Source organism: Buteo buteo, chromosome 6, assembly GCF_964188355.1.
Source record: "Buteo buteo chromosome 6, bButBut1.hap1.1, whole genome shotgun sequence".
NCBI lineage: Eukaryota > Metazoa > Chordata > Aves > Accipitriformes > Accipitridae > Buteo > Buteo buteo.
Window position 1 is genome coordinate 24638560 of NC_134176.1, and position 20294 is coordinate 24658853.

At 41.6% G+C, this 20294-nt stretch overlaps 1 protein-coding gene across 21 annotated transcripts in view; it reads right to left on the reverse strand.

Annotated features, from left to right (window-relative positions):
- Nucleotides 1-20294, reverse strand: part of NRXN3 (neurexin 3) — a 1032385-nt gene that overhangs the window by 765097 nt on the left and 246994 nt on the right. For 12 of the 21 annotated variants that reach the window (XR_012650705.1, XM_075030058.1, XM_075030054.1 and 9 more), the window contains one exon: nucleotides 2747-2815. The exons of the other annotated variants lie outside the window; for them this stretch is intronic. Coding sequence is in view for 11 of the 12 variants with exons in the window: in XM_075030058.1 (XP_074886159.1) it covers nucleotides 2747-2815 (69 nt within the window). In the remaining variant the exon portion in view is untranslated. The remainder of the gene's footprint in view (nucleotides 1-2746; nucleotides 2816-20294) is intronic. 21 annotated transcript variants of the gene reach the window in all.

The window sequence follows — 20294 nt, forward strand, 5'->3', positions numbered from 1 at the left end:
AGAGATCAAGGAGACTTGGCAATACAATGAATGTTCGTCTTTTTGTCAAACCTGACTAATCTATTCTTCCCCTGAGCTCCAAAGCTCTTAATGAAAACAGGGGGAAGAACTGCTTTCTCTAAAGATACTGCATGAGAGCTCCAGGAGCCGCAGGTTCCACCTCCGCTTGCTGCTGCTGCCTGTGTCCTTGGACAATACTCTCTGGGCTGGCTCCAACACCGAGGAGGCTCTGACGCCTGGACTGCAAACCATGCCTAAGATGTCCAGAATGAGCTCTGCGAAGTGGCTTAGCTCTCCTGATGAATTTGGGCCACTGCACATCGAAGACTGAGAGCAAAGGGAGGGAAAAGGCATAACAGTGCCTGAAACTTTAACCCAAAGAAAGGAGGAATGTCCCCTAGGCTCCTGATCCTCAAACAGTTGACAAGTACTATCTAATGGAAAACATAAAGCAGTTTCCATGTATCACTTTCACATATTGGTGATAGAACTAATAATCTGTTAGAAGTATGACTGCTATAAATTTTTGGAGCATGCACCTCTTGAATATAGAGTTGAAGTTCATACCCTTTAAACAAATGAAAATACACACAAATGAAAAGGTATTTTGCTTCTCAACCCTGGAAGACTCTTCTTCACTCAGCAGTATATTGCTGTCCTTTCAACAAAATCTCTTCTGAGAGGAAAAAAAAATAATCAGATGTATCACAGAAAATCTCCTAGCTAGTCCACATATTCAGCATAGATAGAGATTATTTAAACCCAGATTCATCAATAATATGAGCCACAGATTCCCTACTAACTCTCTAAACCACCTTTTCTGTCTTTTTCTGAAGGAAAGCAGAAAACAGAAGGGTTTGAAGGAGAATCTGAACCTGTGTGAATGAACCACTTAGTACAGAAATCACCCACCAGCATCATCTGCTTCAATACCACACAAAATTGCTGAAAAAATGTATTCATAAAATCTTTTAGCTAAAACGCTTTGATGACAAAAGTATTAGTACTACAATAATGAAAATGAATAAATGAAATGACATGTCTACAAAAGATTATAGCATATGGTTGGTAACATCATTTTTTAAATTGCTCACCAAAATTGATCTAAATGACAAACTACAGGTGTAGAAGTCAGAAACTGAGCATTTTATCCTCGACTTTGCCACTGATTTACTGTGCAACCTGAGGCACTTAATTAACCTCGGCTGTCTCTATCTGTACTACAAAGATAACAAAAATATAGGTTAAGTCCTTGAGACCTATGGGAAAAGAACGCTCTACGAGTTTAATAAAACTTCTCTGCAAATAAGAAATGTTCCACATTTGTGAGGAGAAGCCACATGCCAATCAGGTGTATATGCAGTGTACAGAGTGTCCTGGACATCCTTCACTCCACCTATTTTCTGTTGTTTGCAAAATACAAACAACTGTATTAGTGCGTGATGTTGCATTCTCTGCTATTTGCAAAGAAAAAATAAACTCCAAGTATCAGTTTGACTGTGGCACTGTGTACTTAAAGCTGTGCTAGTTATCTATGTTCTGACCAACAGGCCAAAGAGACAAAAAAAACCAATCCTGTGACAATGTCTTGCTTAAGCCAAAATGAAATTTAACAATTTTGTTTTACACTACCTTAAAAATACATTTCTTAAAAAAGCTCCATTTTAAAATAAAAGCATGAAACATGTTTATTTTGAAGTGAATGATGCTGAATAAATCAATTTAAAAAATAATTTGCCTGAAACAATTTGATATATTCATATAAATTCACAATTTGTTTTGGTTGAACAAAGCATACTTTTTTCTTTTCATTTCTCTGAGCAATTTTGGTAGTCTCACTCCCAGCTCCAGAAGGTGCAGGAAAAGCAAGGTGTTGCTACTAATTTTGTCAAGAGCTGAGATACCATGATGATGTGCTGGGCATAAGAACTCCTCTAGATTCCTCACTGCTGAGCATGGGTGAGGACAATTCCTACTGCTGCTGTATTCACTTTTTCTTATGTTTTTATTTTGCTCTGCATGTTCTCTAGTTTACTTATTTTCCTGTTGCATCATTCTAAAACATAAGGATGCCAGTCTCTGAACATACCACCCAGTAGAAATGTTTCCTTACAGACTGAACTTTCAGCAAAGAGCAAACTGACCAGAGAGAGAACATCGCAGCACCATGAACATAAAACTCAAGATTTAATGTATTCACCAGCCCTGCTTCCACAGAGGTATCTCTACTGCTGGGTTGCTACCCAGGCCCTCTGCCCTTCTGTGTAGAACATGCATGACAGTACAGCAGGGTAAGAGTGTGCAAGTGTACAGCTAAGCTCTTAATTCACCAGCTTTTTATCTTACGTACTCTGTTGAGCAACAGTGCTATTGTTTTATACAGACCACACCTTTTTAAACAACTGAAGCAACTTGCATGCCAACAAGCAACATTATATTCACCACCTAAGAGAGATTTACTATTCTTCAGCAGCAATCTGTGTCCCAGTTGCAACCCCCAGTTTCACACCACCCTTACTCTTCTAGCCTATTAAAAAAAACAGAAGTCAAACACCCAACATTAATCCTGATGCTAAGTATTTAGACCTGTTTATTACTGGGTGTAGACTCAAAAGCACTAACATTCAGCCAGTTTTTTGTTCTTTACCATGCTAAAGATGAGGTCTTCCCCAAACTTTCTGACCTTAGTAAAAAGCCATTAGGCATTAGGGAGAAAAACATTGGTAGCTATCGTAGTCTTCCTTACATGCGTGGTAGGATTGGTCCTGCTTGGAAAAAATCATGGGGACTGTTGGTGGGAGTCTTCCAAGACTGACTGCAGGAATGAACAAAAAAGATTTACACCAACATTGAGAGAAAGCAAGCTGAAAAGTGCATTCAGAACAAAAGCGCATCCAAGGAGCCCAGAGGGAGGGGAAATTCCTGCTTCCATTGAAGGGCGCTGTTTTAGAAAACTGCTGGAAGCTCTCAAAGAAAGGGTCTGGAAGGACAGGAGCAGAGAGGCAGCACTGTACGAGTTATGCGTGTGTGCTTGCGCATGCGCTTGTGTTAGCAGCAGCCTTCCAGCAGGCGTCACGCTTGCTGTTGAGCAAGGAGCCCTTTGGGCATCCTTCCAGCGCGAAGCGTGAGTAGAAAAATAGTTAACGCTAATCACTGTAATAACACAATAATGATCCACAAAATTATCCTTTTCAATACCACTGAGCTGTATTGAAAGCCATGCCCATGGGAAAGGGGAGATGAGAAGGAAGGTGAAAAGCAAAAGTGATGTGGAAGAGAGATGCAGAGTGGGGCAGAGCAGCGCGTGAGACCGGTATCACAGACACTGCGGTAACGTCAGCTCCTCACAGCTTCAGTATTATTGGACAGTGTGTATGTGTGGAACCCCAGTCCTGCCACGGTATGAAAATACACTGCCAAACACTACTGCTGCCCTTTGTTTATGCTCGTTGTGAGACAGCGTTAAGACCATTTATGAAAATAGCAGTATCCAAACCCAATTTGAGGCACAACAATTCTTCTCAAAACAAAGCCACAGGCAAGGGACTGTTACAAGCTGGCAGAACAGCTTTGGCCAGTAATTATTTAGGGGCAAAAAATGTGTGCATTTGTATGCAATGAGAAATAGGCTAGGCTTCTGCTATGTCTATACAGCAGCAAGTTCACATCTGTTTACCAGGGCAGTGGACGTGTATATGCAGGTATAGGCAGTTTAGATGTCCAGCTATTTCTGTGGAAAGGCAGATAAAGTGCATCTGAACAAACACGATATATACAGATAAAGAGGAGATGTGTCCTTTGTTACAGCATGAAAAGAGGCAGGCGTTAGTACGAAGAGATTTACAACAGAGCAAGAAACACACAAAACCAGCTTAGAATGGCTGTGCATGCATACATATAAAGTGTGGGATAATTAACATCCTTGTACACCTTACGGTGCACATATGAGGGCAGGAATGAAATGCATCTCCCCCATGTAACTTCAGGGCACACACATGTGAGGACTTATATGCACACATACGTACACAGAGAAAATGTATACGCGTCTTGTCTAGGTGTAAACACAGGAGTGAATGCACACAATCTCAGGGTGTAAGCACAGACGTCCACGGTGTGCGAGGATGCAAACGCGGTGGAAGCATACCGAGCGCCGGCATTGCGCGCGGGGGCAAGAGGGAGGGCGTGCCAGTGTTTCTGGCGCATGCTCCAACTTCGTCCTGGGCTTTCTCCCTTCCTGCTTTAGGTTTTTTTCTGCGGCAGAGCAGACTCCATGTCTACAGGGAAGGTGCTTAATGAGTCAAATCCAATCTCTCGAATGCCTTATCAGTTGTGGACAGGCCTGTTTCTGACAGCTGACCTTTCCCACTGCACGCTGCTGAAAAACCCATACACCACAAACAATTAACACAATGCTGAAAACATAAAGCTGAAGGAAGGGAAGACTCTAGACCATTACAGACAGCATTACAGACAGAAGGGAAAGAGTGATGCACATAAAAATGACAGAGAGCAGCTATACAAGGGTTTGATTCCACCTTATTTTGCCACGTGCACACTTTATTACTTTCTTTACAGCTTGGCTGTAGCAAAGCTATGTGCAAAAACAAGGCCCGTGTAAAACAAGAAAGGAAAGCAGAGAGGACAGGGAAAGCTCTTGTGAGGTATATAATGATATTAAGCCCACGCACAAATAAATACATGTCTGTATAAATATATGCAAAGCTGATAGAAGGAGCAAAGTTCCTTACTAGAAAACAAAAGCACACAGAGCAGAGGAGAAGACAAGTATCGCTCTGCCATCCTATACCTCTGCTGTTGTGGGACTAGCTCCTAACAGCACATAGATAAATACATTCATTAAAAGAACTAAGCTGAATACACTTGAGTTAGGAACCTGAAAAGTAATAAAACCTGTCAGTAGTCTGTTCTAATAATGACAAGGAGGCTCATCCCATGAAGAGCGCAATTCCATTTCCAAGTAAGCAGAAGACTGCTTCTCTTAGGAGGCACAAACACCTAAACATGAAGTGGATGGTCTAGTCATTTGTCCAAAGGATTTGTGGCCCAGGAAAGGCTCAGAGAATATCTGCACGTTCTCAGCTCTGCTGCTGGCTTAGTGCGAGGCTAGGGCAAACCTTACACATTGCATTTTCTGAAGTCTCTCTTCACTAACATGATTTTCTCTAATAGCTGCACGTCATCCATGGCTGCACGCCATGAACATCAAGACCAACGTATCTCAAATTTCAAGAGCAAATCCTAGGCACTCAGAGTTCACATGCTAATTTGAAAAAGTAGAGGTCAATCTTTTGCACAGTAGTCTCCCTGTATGTGCAAAAGACAACACAGCCTAATATTATCAGTTGGTTTGGGGTTTTACTATTATTGCATTGCAATAACAGACTCTAAAAGGGACATTCCATTTTAATAACTCCCTGTATGTACAGAATAGGAGCTAGATGACACTAAGGAGAGTTCACAGAATAAAAGTTTGCCAGAAGCTCCACAAAAGTCATCTGGGCACAGCATCTAATTCACCTACTCACTTGTGGAAAACTAAGCATGCTTTTGAAGATTTTACATGCAATCCAGACAACACTGAGAAATAGGAGTGGGTTAAGAGGTACAGAAAGTCATGTGAGGTCAGAGAGTGGGGGAAGCTCAAGAGCAGTGCAATAAATGTACCAGTTTAGCATCTCTATCTGGTAAAGACGCTGATGAACAGAAAAGGTACTTAGGCAAAAGTATTATGGCTAATCACTGGAAGTACATAAGATCTCTTCAACCCCTGCCAAACCACAGAGACTTTGAAATTAAATATTTCTTTATGGTGAAGGATTTTTGTATTCCACTGAAAAAGTTTTATCATGATTGTAAATGTTTCTTGGCTATTTCCATGTGGTCTTTTGATATATACATACTACATACATAAAATTCATGCATTTTATGCGATAAAAATCCATGCTTAGTATATACTGTAAATCTCTTCAAATAGTTAACAGCTCACATTTTTTCATAAATTTCTGAAATTATCTATGCTATTTGGAATAATAAATCACAGCTATTCTATCAGTTCATTCAAAATTAGTAACTTCATATCATCAATGAAATGACTTTCATATCTTGATGTGACAGCACCAAGAATGAGCCCAGCTGTTTTCATTAGTTCAAGCTACTGGGTAGCACAATCTTATTAAAGCCTTGTACAAGTTATCAACACTGGATATCAACTAAAACCAATAAAAACCAACAGTCAAATCAGTGCCTCTCTTCAGTACTGCAAGCCAAAATCTGAACCCGCTGGCCCTGATAAAAATTAGGAGTAATTTTACGGTAATCAGTGAGGGTATACTGCTGGATATAAGACAGCGATCATGCTGGTATCTGTGTTCATGTAATTTTTCCTAAGCCTGTTGCTAGAAGGTCAGAACTGATGTAATTCTTACTCTTACAAGCAAAGCCCAGCTTCTGTAAAAAAGACTTTTCAAATCTCCCTGCAGGATATGTGACACAGCCCTTGTGTTACAACTACTGTTGAAAAACGTGTGTTACTCTTTCAGTTCAGAAAGGTGCTGCTGTTATTTTTCTGGAGATGAGTTTGCCCTGAAGGGTCTTGATTTCTGTGGTTTTGTGTTTGGGGTTTGTTTTGGTTTGTTTTAAATAGCAAAGACTCTTATTCTAGTCTAAACACCAGGGGCATTTGTATATTTTATAAATATTTTCCAACCTCTGTTTTACCAAAGTATTGTCCCTCTTCAAGCTGTTCCCCACACTTTAACAACTCCATTAACCCACTGCCACTGGGGTCTTGCTGTTTTGGAACTGAAAGCTGGTCAGAGGTTTTGGGAAGGTGGGATGGCGGTTTTGGTGAAGACCCACAGGGTAAACTCTTGTATATCCTTGTACACAGCCAGGGTGAGGGATCATTGAATCCCCTGCTATGTGGAAAGGATCTCTATATTTAAAATACAAGAAAATTCTGAAAATGGGCTTTGCCAAAGTAACCTCCAGACCCTCCAGGTTAACTGTATCTTGACAGCTATCTAGTCAAATGTGCTCAGTTCCAGTAAAAATAAGGGTGTTTTTTTCCCTGTAACTGCTAGGTCTGCCACTACTTTGTAGAGTCACAGACAAGCTGGGATCTTTTTGCACACTATCTCTAGAAACAGAATTTTGGCAGACCAAGTTCTGCTCATACCTTCACAATGCCATGATCTCTTATGAGGCTGCTGAAGGAGGACTGAATTGGCAGTATTTGGCCTTAACATTATAATTTTAAAATCTATTCTGTTAATACATATGTCAGAACAAGGTATAACTTATTTTCTCACAACTGTGTTGGTTCTGCAGATCTAAGAAAAATAAGAGGGGGGGGGAATTATATATAGTTATATTAATTTATATAATTGATCTATCTATATATACATATAGATGCAGTTTTATCCTTACACTCAGGCAATTGGACAAAAAAAAAAAAGAAGCTCTATTAAGTTTTTTTTTCCTAATTTTACACAACCTTTACTTGCTTCTAACTATACTTCAATCCCACAAACAAAAGGAAACTGCATAACTTAACTACTCTGGGAGGACAAAGCAGCAAGAGAACTCACTGCAAATAGTATATACCAATACTGAAAGCTTCTGTACAGTTACCTGACAACTTATAACATCAAGTTCCCCCATCTGCAGCCCACAGAGGATCACAGTTTTTCCTGGTGTTATCAATACACATATCTGGAGCGTCACTCTCCTGTTTCTTTGTCCTACAGATGACTAGCTAGATTTCAAACTTTTGCAATCTGCTTGGCTTGACCATACTGTGATGCAGCATGAGACAGAGTTGGTGTCCCCCTCACCAGCAACGTCTCCTTGAATGGCCTCTACAATGAATGCTAGTTTAAAATAAGTTCTCAAGTTGCAGAGATATCAGCAGATAAATGTTAGTGCTGACTTTAAGATTTCATAGCATCTGGTAGAACAAGCTTGTTGGCCCTTACGATTCTGTTTCTCAAGGGGAGTGAATTAAGAACTCATTTTCAAGCTCTTACAAGAACTGTAGCAACTCTGTAAGGTACCTTTAGTCCTGGGTGATTCTAGCATGGTTTATAAATAAGTGCTGAAATTTGGCAGAACTGAGGCTGCCAGGCCGCAAAAGACAAAAATGATCCTTGACAGGAATTGTAATCATCAATCAACTACAATTCCTGATAGTCACATAAGCACCAGTCAGAACAGGCTGTGATGAAGGACATGGGCAGTGTGGTCAGTCCTGCTTATCCTTCAAGGTGTTGCAGCCCTGCAGGCATTCGAGCCTCCAGACTCTAACTGTGCCTGCTTTTTCACCTCTATAAAAGAAATTGCTACAACCAACACATAGAGCTCTTTCTAGAGCAGACTGTATCTTGTGCATACAGCTCTGCATCAACATTGCATAACCACTGGGGACTAAAATGCAGTTGGGTATATGAACTTAGCTGCAAGGGGAGTTTAAAGGGGCAGAAATAAGTTACAGCAACAGAAGACTTGGCTTTTGCACACCAAGCAGTGACCCTGACTGAGAGGCTGGGCACTCGTGTTTCTGTCCAAGGGATAAATGTGTAGAATACATCATACCAGCTACTTCATGGTAGCTGCCCGCATGCATCACCTTACCCTTCAGTAAATACAAGGCAGCTCACACCTCCATGTGAATATGCTGGGTTAGCTTGCTTTCCTTTAGAATTACCAGTGTACACATGTGGTTGTTTTGGAATAGGTAAATTCATAGTCTAGCTTGCCTCAGAGTGATTTGTTATTATGGCAATAGCCTAAGTCAGCTACCTCCCTTCCAGCACCATCCACCTGGTATTATTTTAAAGTGTTTCTGCATTCGGGTATTTCACTAAAATGTTCTGGGACTCTTCCCAAGGTCCCTGGGTAGTGCGAAAGATGAATGCACCGTTTCCCAGGTTGAACTTCAAATATCAATAGCTCCAGCCCTCTTTTACCCCCTAGGTTGCATCTTCTGTGAATCACTAACTCATAAACACAATCCATAACCTGTAACATCTGAGTTTATCAGTTATTTCCCTACTGCTGCATCTGCCTGCCTGAGCTGTTAAGCTTCCATTGGGATCGACATACACCTCTGATAAAGGAATGTTTGTTTGCTAACTGCTTCATATTGATGTGTTTACAGTGAACATCGGCACAAAGGGAGGGGGAATAACAGATTAGGGACCAGTTCAAGCAGGTTATTTTTATAACACTTATAATATGCACGTGGTTAAAAACAGACTTCATGGCTTTATTTCAATGGGCAGAACCACAACAGGAAGAACTATTTTTTTTTTTTTTACCATCTGGCATCACACCGTAGCAATCAGCTTTAAAGGCAGATACATGAGAAATAACTCATACTTGATGTTCCTGCTTGACTCTAAATAAGTCAAAATGCCCTTATGAAGTGGCCAATAGAAGCTCAGATTATGAAATCAACAGATGACCACAAGAAAGTATGTTCAGTAAATATTAGAGCATCATTGTCAACGCAGTTTTTGCCAACCAATTTGCCAGATCTTATTAACAATCTGCTGGAGGTCTCTAACTTTGCCTTCTGCTCACTAGCATTCCTGTGGCCCACTCAGTGCAACGGGTTGCCTGCTTTGGAACAACCACATGGCTGTGTGGGTGCCGATCACTGGATGGGCCAGTTATAAGTGATCCATACGTGACAAACCTGTATCACAAAACAATCAATGCAACCCACTCGTTGATTGTCTTAGCAGAAGCCAGCAACTGAATAAACTATGGATATTAAATTCCTCTCCAGAGCAACTTTCTGAATCAGACAAGGCTCTGATGTATGCCTGTTAGCCATCTGTACGGCATTTCAATCAAAAATTACTCTCCTAGCTTCAGACTTCTCTCCTGCATTTACGTGTTTTCTATTTAGGCTGTTAATGATGTATAAGGAGCATGAAAAACAGAAGGTGAAAGGGACAGAAGAACAGGGTAGTGATGGAAGACATTTTAAAAGCTAAAAATGAGCCTGCCTTATCCTCCTAAAGATAAAGCCAGAGGAAGGGCTCCCTTTAGAAGATAGTGTCTCTGTTGTTTCTTACGTGAATATGCAACTTCATGTGTGCAAGTACACAGACAGCCGGAGCCTCCTCTCTCTGGTGGAGCATGTAGTGCCTCCAGGGCTGTTCTCATTAAATTGACATTACTGTCATGCTGCATGTGGGTACGCAGTATGTTGAGCAAAGCAGGTATCCACAGACATGCAAGGATCTTATGTACATAGAGGTACAGTCACTACAAATGTATGCAAAAGTTGGGTTTGCAACCTGCACATGTGACATGTCTGTACATGCAGATACATGCATGATGACACACATGCATTTTGGCTACATGAGTGCTTTCGTACATGCATGTGCAAGCAGTAGCCATGTATTTACATGTGCTGGGCAAGGTTCCTTTCTCTCCCTCTCTCTCTTTTCTTCATTGAATGGGAAAAGGCTGTCAGCAATTTCCTTCTGTCAGCAGCTGGGAGATGCTTTTCTGCAGTTAACTGCAATTTGTTTCAATTATGTGTATTAATCATAGCCCGCTCCTGATGGTATTCTTCATTAAAGAAAAAAAAAATAATCAGGGCTTTTCTTTTTAACAAGCAGTTTCCTCTCTCACGATGGCACTTAATGACTGCAGGTTTGTTGGGAGAGGGAAAAAAAAGGAAAAGGAAAAAAAGGAAAAGAAAAACCCAAACGCTTCCATGTTTGCTTATTTCATTAATAAGCACCATGGCTCAAGAAGCTGGCAGGGCATGCAGTTGAAATGGGGGTCAGTGCACTGGCATTTCAATTGTGGAGAGATAGCTCTGAACAGGGTTTATATCTAAAAATCTAGCTTCAGAGAGGTGGATGGAATGACATCAATTAAGGATTTTTGGACTCCAACTTGCTTCCTTTGAAACCTAAAGCAGAAAATCCACTAAGCTCCTTCAAAATCAGTTTCCCACTGTTTTAATATCTTACAATTTTAAAGACACTAGGAAAAATAGTGAAAGACTGGGAAATCCACAGCTGCCCAAGAGCTACTCCCAAAGTTTATTGGAATGTAACCAAAGTACCAGTGAGGACGAATGGTATTTTACCAATCAACTGCACATCAAGCTGTGATGTCTCAAAGTTGCCTGTTTCATGTGTGAGTTCTAACGTGACTTCTGAGGAAGATGCTCTGCATTTGCAGTGAAGTAGTAAATAAAATCAGGTATGTAGGGTGTATGCTGACATCCTGGAACTATTCTAGTTAAATAAGCTCCTTTGCAGAGATATGATGGCATGCAAGGACATAAGCCAAAAGGTTCTTTCCTTCTTTCTCATTATCTCCTTTCCTCTAGTGTTTATTATCGTACCTGCTATTGTATTAAAGATTCCTCCCACAGTCATTTGTCATTAACCACAGCAAGGGCTGGCTAGCTTGGAGAACTTAGGAGTCATTGTACAGATTTTACTCAGAAGTGTAAACATTTCTGGGAAACTGCTAAGATCCAAGCAATAGGCACTTACTCTGGAATTTTAGATCAGAAATTATCCAAGTGCCAAAAAAATGTTGATGATGTGCAAGACAAGATCAATGTATTTTATCAAAGGCTGGGTTAGAGGAACCCCGTGCTAGATTAACAAGAGAGTCTGTAAGATCTGTACTGCTTAAAACTGTATTGCATTGAGTCCTTGCAAAATTCACCTTCTAAGAATCTGCTTAGCTAGATTTGCTGACTCCATCACACTTAGGGAGAAGAAGAATGATCCTACTGTATGTCCATATGCTATAACGTGTATAAATACATCACTTAGACAATTTAGGCCTACTCTTACCTTAAGATTTAATGGCACAGATATATCAGTTGGGTGTACAAAAAACCCCCATCCAACATCTCCTGTAATCACCATATCATCAATGACAAAACTGTGATGGCAGATGTCGTTATACTGGCAGAAAATACAACTTTGCTGGTATGAATTCTTTCGATAAGGGACCAGGCAGACTAACAAAAGAATTTATAAAGGACATCTGCATTCAAATGAGCTCATTGCCTGCCTAGGTCAATAAAGCCCTCCAGGAACAAGCAAGGCCTTGGACAGGTTCTGCATCACACAGGTTTTCCAGGACACCAACTTCAGGCAGGGATGAAGTGATGCGATCCTGGACACAGCTACAATGTTAACTGCAGCAAGTAGGTCACTCACGTAGATGCAGCTACACTCACATGACTATACGTCTGTGAGGTTTTCATGTTTCTTTGCATGAAGACGCGGAGGAAGTAGGCTGTATTGAAAAGAGAATGCTGTTGCCTGTATGAACTGCATCTACGCTGACAGCCCTTTGCTGATGGCAGAGCAGCCTTTGAGTGAAAGCAATGAGTTTCACAGGCCTTGATTCGTTCCAGCTAAAAGGTAGTTTACCTGAAAGTCTGTTGCTTAGTTCGAAACTGTATCTGCAGAGGGACAGGTCTTACAAGACCTGAGAGAGGACCACTTGCTATCATCAGTGCCCCTGGTTCTGTCAGATTTCAGATTTGCACAAGCAGGACATTTAGAAAAACTAACCCACAGCAATTACAAAGTGAAACTAACCCTGGATAATTAAGATGTGAAAGAGTGACAGCATTAGGAACCATTTAGAAACCAACATGATCCACAACCCAGATACAAACTACCCAACCCCTGGGCACTCTGTGGCCAGCTGTAAATAAAGTACACAAACTCAGGCGCCAGAAGCAGCAGGAGAACATTCCTTTTGTTAGTGCTTTCCTCTACATTTCCACCAAAAACTTTCATTACAGTGTGTTGCACTTGTCAAATTAAAACACAGCACACAGAAGTATGTTGGCTGAAGGCTCATCAAGCAAACTTCATCCTTACTAGACTCATATTGACATATGCACACAGACAGAAGAGAGAAGTAGGTTTAAACTAGAAAGAAAATGGAAAGTCTGAAAGGACCAGTATCTTGGAGCTTCACAGAGCTCTTGGACTTCAGACACAGCACGGTCCAACACCAGGAAAAAGAAATCCAGTGTAACCTATGAGTTAGAGAACATGATAGAGGAGGTAAGAGAGAAGAGATGTGGGGAAAGGAGAAAAACAAGGAAGAAAGAAAATAAATAGCAGAAAGCAAAGGAGGGAAAAGTGCAGAAACGGACAGAAAAAGGAAAGAAGGAAGAGGAAAAGAAGAGGGAATAACAGAAAGTGATAGACAGAAGGGGAGAGAAATCTCTGCTGGTACAGTAACAAATAAATCCCTGCAGCATGACAGGCGTCTGCTGAAGCATTTCATTTCCCCGCAGCATAATGGTGTGTTATTGCCCATTATCTGTTCTGTCAGTGCCAGAGTCGATATTAAATGAGGGGCAGCTGCATTTAGCTGCCATTTTTCAGCTGTCTCCCCGTTACCATGGAGACCTGCTTGTTTTTTGATGAACCTGGCTGTGAGCAGAGGGGTGCGTGCACAAGGGGGGAGGCAGTAAGCGCCGCAGAGTGGTGGGAGCGAAGGACGGAGAGAAACAGTGGAGGAACACAAGCAAGGGGAGGGCAGGTCCCTTGCACCCCAGCAAGCACCACAAAGGCAGCCATTTCAAACACCCTGTTAATATGCAGAAGGGCCGACGGCCAAGCATATGCGCAGTGCTTTGACTCTGACAGGCTCCAGCAATTACCCCTTTGTCCCTCTGCCCTTCTCCTTTCCCTACACCCTCTGTCCAGTAACAACGATAGCAATCCTCCCCTCTTCTCTAGTACCTCTGCAGCAGCGTCTCTAAGGCTATGGAAAGCAACTATGAACTAAGCCTCTCAAAGACCATGTAGCAGGTTGAGGAGCATTAATATCCCTAAAATACTAATCAGGAACCTGAGGCACAATGAGATGGGAGTTTGTTGCCCTCCTACCAAGATTTATGCAGCAAACTGCTGGCACACGTAGGTACTGAGACCTAGAAAACTCTATTCACCATTTTCCTGTTTTAACTATAAGGATGTTCCCTACAGGGAAGCAAGTAGGAGACAGCTACACAGCAAACTGGAATCAAATGAAAGACATCCTATTTCCTTTTCTTGACTTCTTAACACAAGCCTTCCTTAGGGGAAAGATGCACTGGGCTCTCCCTTCACCATTTACTTAATGATGGCAATTCCAGACCTTGCATCTAGCAGACTCTTGTATTTGATCTCTAATACTGTTGCTTTAGACCAACCAGCAGCATACCTGCAGTGGTTGGGAGAGCCCATCTCCTGTTCTCCAGTGGCATCACAATCACATCTGTACAAGGAAAGTTGCCTGCTTCAAGTGTTGACCATGCACAGCACTAGAGCTGAGCAGTCCAGTACCAATAGGAGTATTTTCGGTCTGCCTACACTTACTGTAAGATGTTTATCTCTCCTTGAGGGCCTCATTTCTCTTAATGGCTTGCAAAGGGGTTTAGAAACACTTGAGAGACTGATACGGTGGAAGTCAAACTGACAGACTATACCTACATTAACAAATGAAATAGAGCCTGGGTGCACTCCCAGACTTTGAAACGTGGTAGTGTGCAATTTTAAACTAATAGAACAGTGATATGATTTTTCTCATTTTAACTTGCACTCTTCCAAATAATTCCTGAGCACAGCTCAGGAGTTAGGATGGGGCCATGACCATTCCCAGTACCCAGTCTGTATACAACCATCCTGTTTTGCATGTTTATGAGCAGACAGACCATCCTGCAGTGGCCAGCCTCAGTGCCAGGAAACATTCCCAACCATGCTCAGCTGATTAGTAGAGACAACCAGGTGGTCCAGCCTGGAGCCAGCCAGAATAGTACTTTGTACAGTCCCAAACTACAATGATAAAGGTCTTGCTGGCATATCCTAACTGTCCACCCTAACTCTCTGTCAAAGGGCTGATTTGCACAGCTCCGCTTATCACGCAGGTTGGATTCCGGCACAGAGCAATGGAGCCATAGCTCCTCTGTAAGCCTCTGAATACTAAAGCCATAGGTCTGCTGAGGTATATCCTCCTAAATAAATAAATAGGAAAACAAGACCAATAATCCCACTCAAGCTGACAAGGATAACAGAACGCCTAAGAAGAAAATCACAGCCTTAAGACACATACCAAGAACACTTCCAGGGTCTCACAATTCCCTAGCACTAGATGGGAATATTCTAATATTACACTCTGAGCTTGCAGGAAGCCTCACCTCCCCATCAACTATCACAATACCAAAAAGACCTGTTTGGTGTGTAATGCTTATGATTAAGGACAAAGATGCCCAGAGGACATTTACTCCTTGAAGGTGAATTTATGATGCAGAGATGTTGTCAGACTCTGAGAGCTTTCAGCTTTTCAGGAAGCAGCTTGCTCTTTGTGTGTTTTTGTTAACTACATTCACCATGAATTCTGATTTACAGCTTCCTAGTCCATCCTTTGTTCACGTTCCTCAAAATATAAACCTTACAGCTTCCTTAAAGCATCCCACTCTCTGCCCTGCCCCTTCTCCCCAAACTCCCAGACTGCCATGGAACAAAGAGTTAAACATCTTTGCTAAGAAGTTGCGAGCAGAAGATACAAAGCTGCCAAGGCCCAACTCTCATTTGCAGTGGAATGTCCCATCTCCTTTGCTATTTTATCTCAATGCCTGTGAAATTGAAGTAACTTATACCAATACAGAAGTAACACCAAGGAACCCAGCAACACTGAGTGTTCTTAACTTTTAAAATACTAATTTGCTGCTTCCTTTTAGCTTAGAAACCCTTCTTTTTCATTTTTCCTCTCCTTTCCACTCCCCCCTGCTTTCCAAATGCTTTTCTTTGTCTGAGTCTTCTCATTTATTTGTTCACACTGTCCAGCATCACATATCAAATAAACTTCAGAATACTCAAACACTCAACTAGGAGAATACTTTTTTTTAATAACTGCAAAAAGTGCAGTCCCTTCCAATGACCCATTGCATCCTCTTCCATTGACCTGCTAGTGCACACAATTTCAGCATTTGACTATGGAGCAGCCTTCTTCGTTTATTCATTTATTTTTTAGATGCCATTTAAAAGTCACTGTTTCTCAAGCCCTGCCTAGCCCTCCCATGTTCCATGTTAAGAGACAGTAAAAATAAAGGGTCAAAGTGCTTCATTATATTAATACTTAAGTCAAGTCCTCATCTCCTAGTAGAAACATATCCATTCCTTGACATTTTCTCAGAGCCTCTTGCTCTGATGTCCTCAGGTGTAAAGTAACTTCACTTCTTTGGGCCTTCTGACATTTGACAAAGCTTTTAGAAGTAGATTCTAAAGAAACCACTTGAGTCACATTTATTTGGCACAATGCTGTTGATCCTTCCCATAACTGACATCTGCTAGCCTTCCATGTCTTCATGGTAGTTGTCCAGCATAGTTCTTGATGCATCTTTTCTTATCTTGCTGACTAGTGGTTTCTTCAAAATTTCTGACTGTGCCATGTTTAAAAAAAATTCTGCCTGAATTGCTCATATGCTAATCCTTTCTTTAGCTTCACTCCACTCTCATGACCTTTTGCTTTTGAATATGGAACTATCTGAAGCACCACATTGAGCACCAGACTGCCATTCAACTTGCAGGATCTTGTTTTTTCTCTGGGGGATGCCTAAGTTCAGAGTGTCTGATCAAAGTCTTCTTTGTAGTCCAAGGGAATTTTGCAAACAGTAGTGGAAACAAACAGCTGATTTAGATGATTGAAAATATGAATGCTAATGAACTTTTTAGCCTGTTGTGTCAATGACACTAGTTTGGGGTTCAATGAGTCAGGGAAGCCAAAGGGAAGAAAGGCATTTGCCATAAGATTAAAGAGGAGATTTTGTTTTAATGTAATCTCTGGTCAGCAAAAGATTACGACAAGAACATTGATAGAGCAATCTTTGAGACAAATGGGAAAGCAAGAGAGAAATTATGCTGCAGTGCTCTCACAAAACTCTGTGGTCATTTCAAGGAGTTTCTAGAATTGTGCTGCCTGTGATTAGGCTTAGTTTATACAGTACGAAAAAGTTGGTTCCAGGATCTGCTAAACTGTCCCATTCAAGTTAAGGAATACATTCAGAAGAGCAAGGGAATTTGCAATGAATTCCTTTAACCACATTGCCCACACCCAACAACTCCATCAGCTAAGAAACAAAAGGAAAAAGAGCTGTAAAAGGAACCTAACTGCTAGATGATACAGACAGATCATATTTATTCAGCAACAGCTTTTAAACAAAAGTATTGATTTCTAACACCCTTGGGATGCCTTGTGGAAAGCTTTCTGGCAAACAAAACTAGCACTTAAGTTTTGAGAAAAGAAAAAGAGATATATCTACTTTTGGATTTCTTTGCATCTTTATTTTCCCCACTCTCTCTTCCCAAAATCTACAATAGCCAACATCTTCCTTTTTGCAGTCTAGTGCCTTGAGTCCAGTCAGTGAAAAATAGGTATGCCATGTTTGGCTCTTTTTATTTGCACACATGTAGTACAAGGCAACATAGCTGAGGATCAGATCTATGCTCCATATGTCACCGAAGCTACTGGTATTTCACTGGCAATGCTGGTTGACTAAAAAGAAAGAACTAATTAAAAGGGCAGTCACATTCAAGGCAATCAGCATCCTTGTAAACTGGTATCTTTAAACCACTATACTGTTTTACTCTGTGTTTGCCTACTGCCTCCCCCAAGACTCTTAGAAGACTTCCCCAGCACTGATCAGGCAGCAGAAGCAGGCTCAACTGCCTGCTTAATATGAATTTTTCCATTTTGCATGGAAGAATATTGAGGCCTACAACAGTTAAGTCCCTCATCTCCAGCAAACCACATCTGAAAGCACGTAAGGATTACTTCAGTTGCTCAGAGTGATATAAAGCATATCCAAGTATCCAGTGCAATAAGTAAGAGAAATGCACATATGTTCAACATATACCTTTGCAAAAGGGCATTCCTTGATTTGCCTGTCTATAACACACCAATATAGTGCTAAGGAAACAATTCCCTTACTGTCATCTTCCTATATGCTGTTCTTCAATGGCACTCATAGAACTGCCCCTTTAGCTCTAGCATCAAGGGGCTGGTGCTCGTGGTGATGGTACTCCTAAATCTGATTCCTACTACTGATGGGGGAATGGTGTACATCACTCTTCCAACAGCAGGTCTGTTTTTCTGTGCATCAAAACAGGATCCACCTTTGAATATTTCAACAGTCCAAACACCAACAGAAGCTGGGACAGCTCAATTCATCAGAACACAGGTCCAAGGGACAGACATTTGAGGAGGTCAGATCCAGTATCACAGCCAGCTTTCTATAAAAACTTGGCCTCAGTTCCCACTATTCAGGAACAGATCTTCAGACCTCAGTGTCCCTGGTGCTGAGTACTTCTCATGCCTTGCCTGTTCAAAGGTCATCAAGTCATTCTACTGCAGAGCTGGGAAAGAAGGTTGAGTCCTCCAGATGCAAGCCTTCAGCACTGAAGCATCTCCTTTCCTATCCTTTCCTATTCCATAATGTCCCAGGAAGGGATATTATGTTTTGCAGAGTACTAAAACACAGTCACGAGGAAGCATAAACAATGAAGTGAGCTTTCATGTCACAACAGACTTCATTAGCATAATTCCTAATTGTGACTGTTTAGAAGCCTCGTAAGAGCACGAATAATTATGTTTAACAGGCAGAGTGATAAAGAGACAAGATTAGTCAATTCTCCATCCCCCCTGCTCTCAGACTGCTACAAGATCCTTTTCCTTTCGTCTACTGTTCAGGAACAGACAAGGGAACACATTCCAGAGATAAAAAGTGGCCACTTCTAGTGTCCCCAGCAATCTTCTACTTGTGACCTCCTAACCATAGTTGCCTTGAGTGGGACCTCATAAAAACCTCTGAGTGGCAGCATAAAACAAAGACAAAATATAGAACCCCACTGGAATACAGTCTATAAGAAAAGGTAAGATGGAACTAAGCAGAGGGATAGGGAAACCTAGAAGTATTGCAATATATTCCAGAACTGCACACTGTGAAAGGAATCAATCATTTAGTTACAAGCTTGCAACACATTTCCACCGTGATCAGTAAGAACACAGGAGACAAACACATTTGGTGCTTTTTCATGGGCTATCACCTCCTAACCTGCACTGCTGATCTGAAGCATACATCAAGACTGAGCCCTTGTGGTGCAAAACTGGTCAGAGGATGTTCCAGGGGGTGGTGCGGAGACTGGAGCACAAAGAATGGAGCACAAAGAATTTCTTCTGTTGTGGTTGGACAGGAGAGGCTTGCAATGGGGACTTGCAAACGGCTCAGTCCTATGAGGGCTTATGGACAGAGGGAGCTCCTCTTTCCTGAACCAACTCAATCATGATAAAGCTAGCAGTCCTTGCAACAGTGGCTCTTTTTGGATACAGTGGCCTATTTTGGATACAACTGGCTTATTACCTAAGAGGAAAACATGCAGGAGACTTGGAGAAGGTAGTCTGTCTTTTTAAGAAAAGGATTTCTAACAAGGACAGCAAGTCGGGGTTCTCAGCACACCAATACACTGGTCTGGGGGCTGCCCCCTTCTGCCCTGCTCTCCCCAGCTCCTTCTCTGGAGGCAGTGGGAGATGCTTTGGCCAGCAAGGCCCCTGCCCAACCAGCCCCACGGCTCCCAGTCCCCAGCAAGCTGCCAGCCCCCATGGTGCCCTGACATAGCATAAGATCTTTAGATGTCAACTGGTACCATCCACACCAACCTGAGAGCTGCTATCCCAACAAATGCAAAATGATGCAGCTATTCCAGCTAGCAAGCTTCAGAATACTCTTTTAATATGCATTAGCCATTTTCATTACAGTCTAGGGACAGCTGAACCATTTCACCCCTCTCCTTCTGTCCTTTAACTCCTCCAAATCTTAAAAGAACATTTGCTTTCAAGCTGACTTGTCAATTAACTTCAACCACTCCCACAACTATCTGCAGTTGCAGGTTCAGACCAGGTCCAGAACTGTCACCATAACACCAGGAAAAACACTTCTCTCTGTTTAAACTGCATTTTACATAACCAGGAGATTAAAGCAGCCAGAGACTCTGGGGTTTAATTCAAACTCAGACTCTCAGGTGTGATTCTATTTTGCTGCAGGTATTTCAATCTCCATTAGAGAGAGAAGAGGAACAGAATCTTACATGGTTTCATATGCATTTATTTTGATTTTTATAGCTGGTGAAAGAGCTATAGTAATAGCACAGCAGGGGCTGAACTGAATCCAAAGACCTGGAAAATAAAATATTCTCATTATCCATTACTTCAGTACTTGC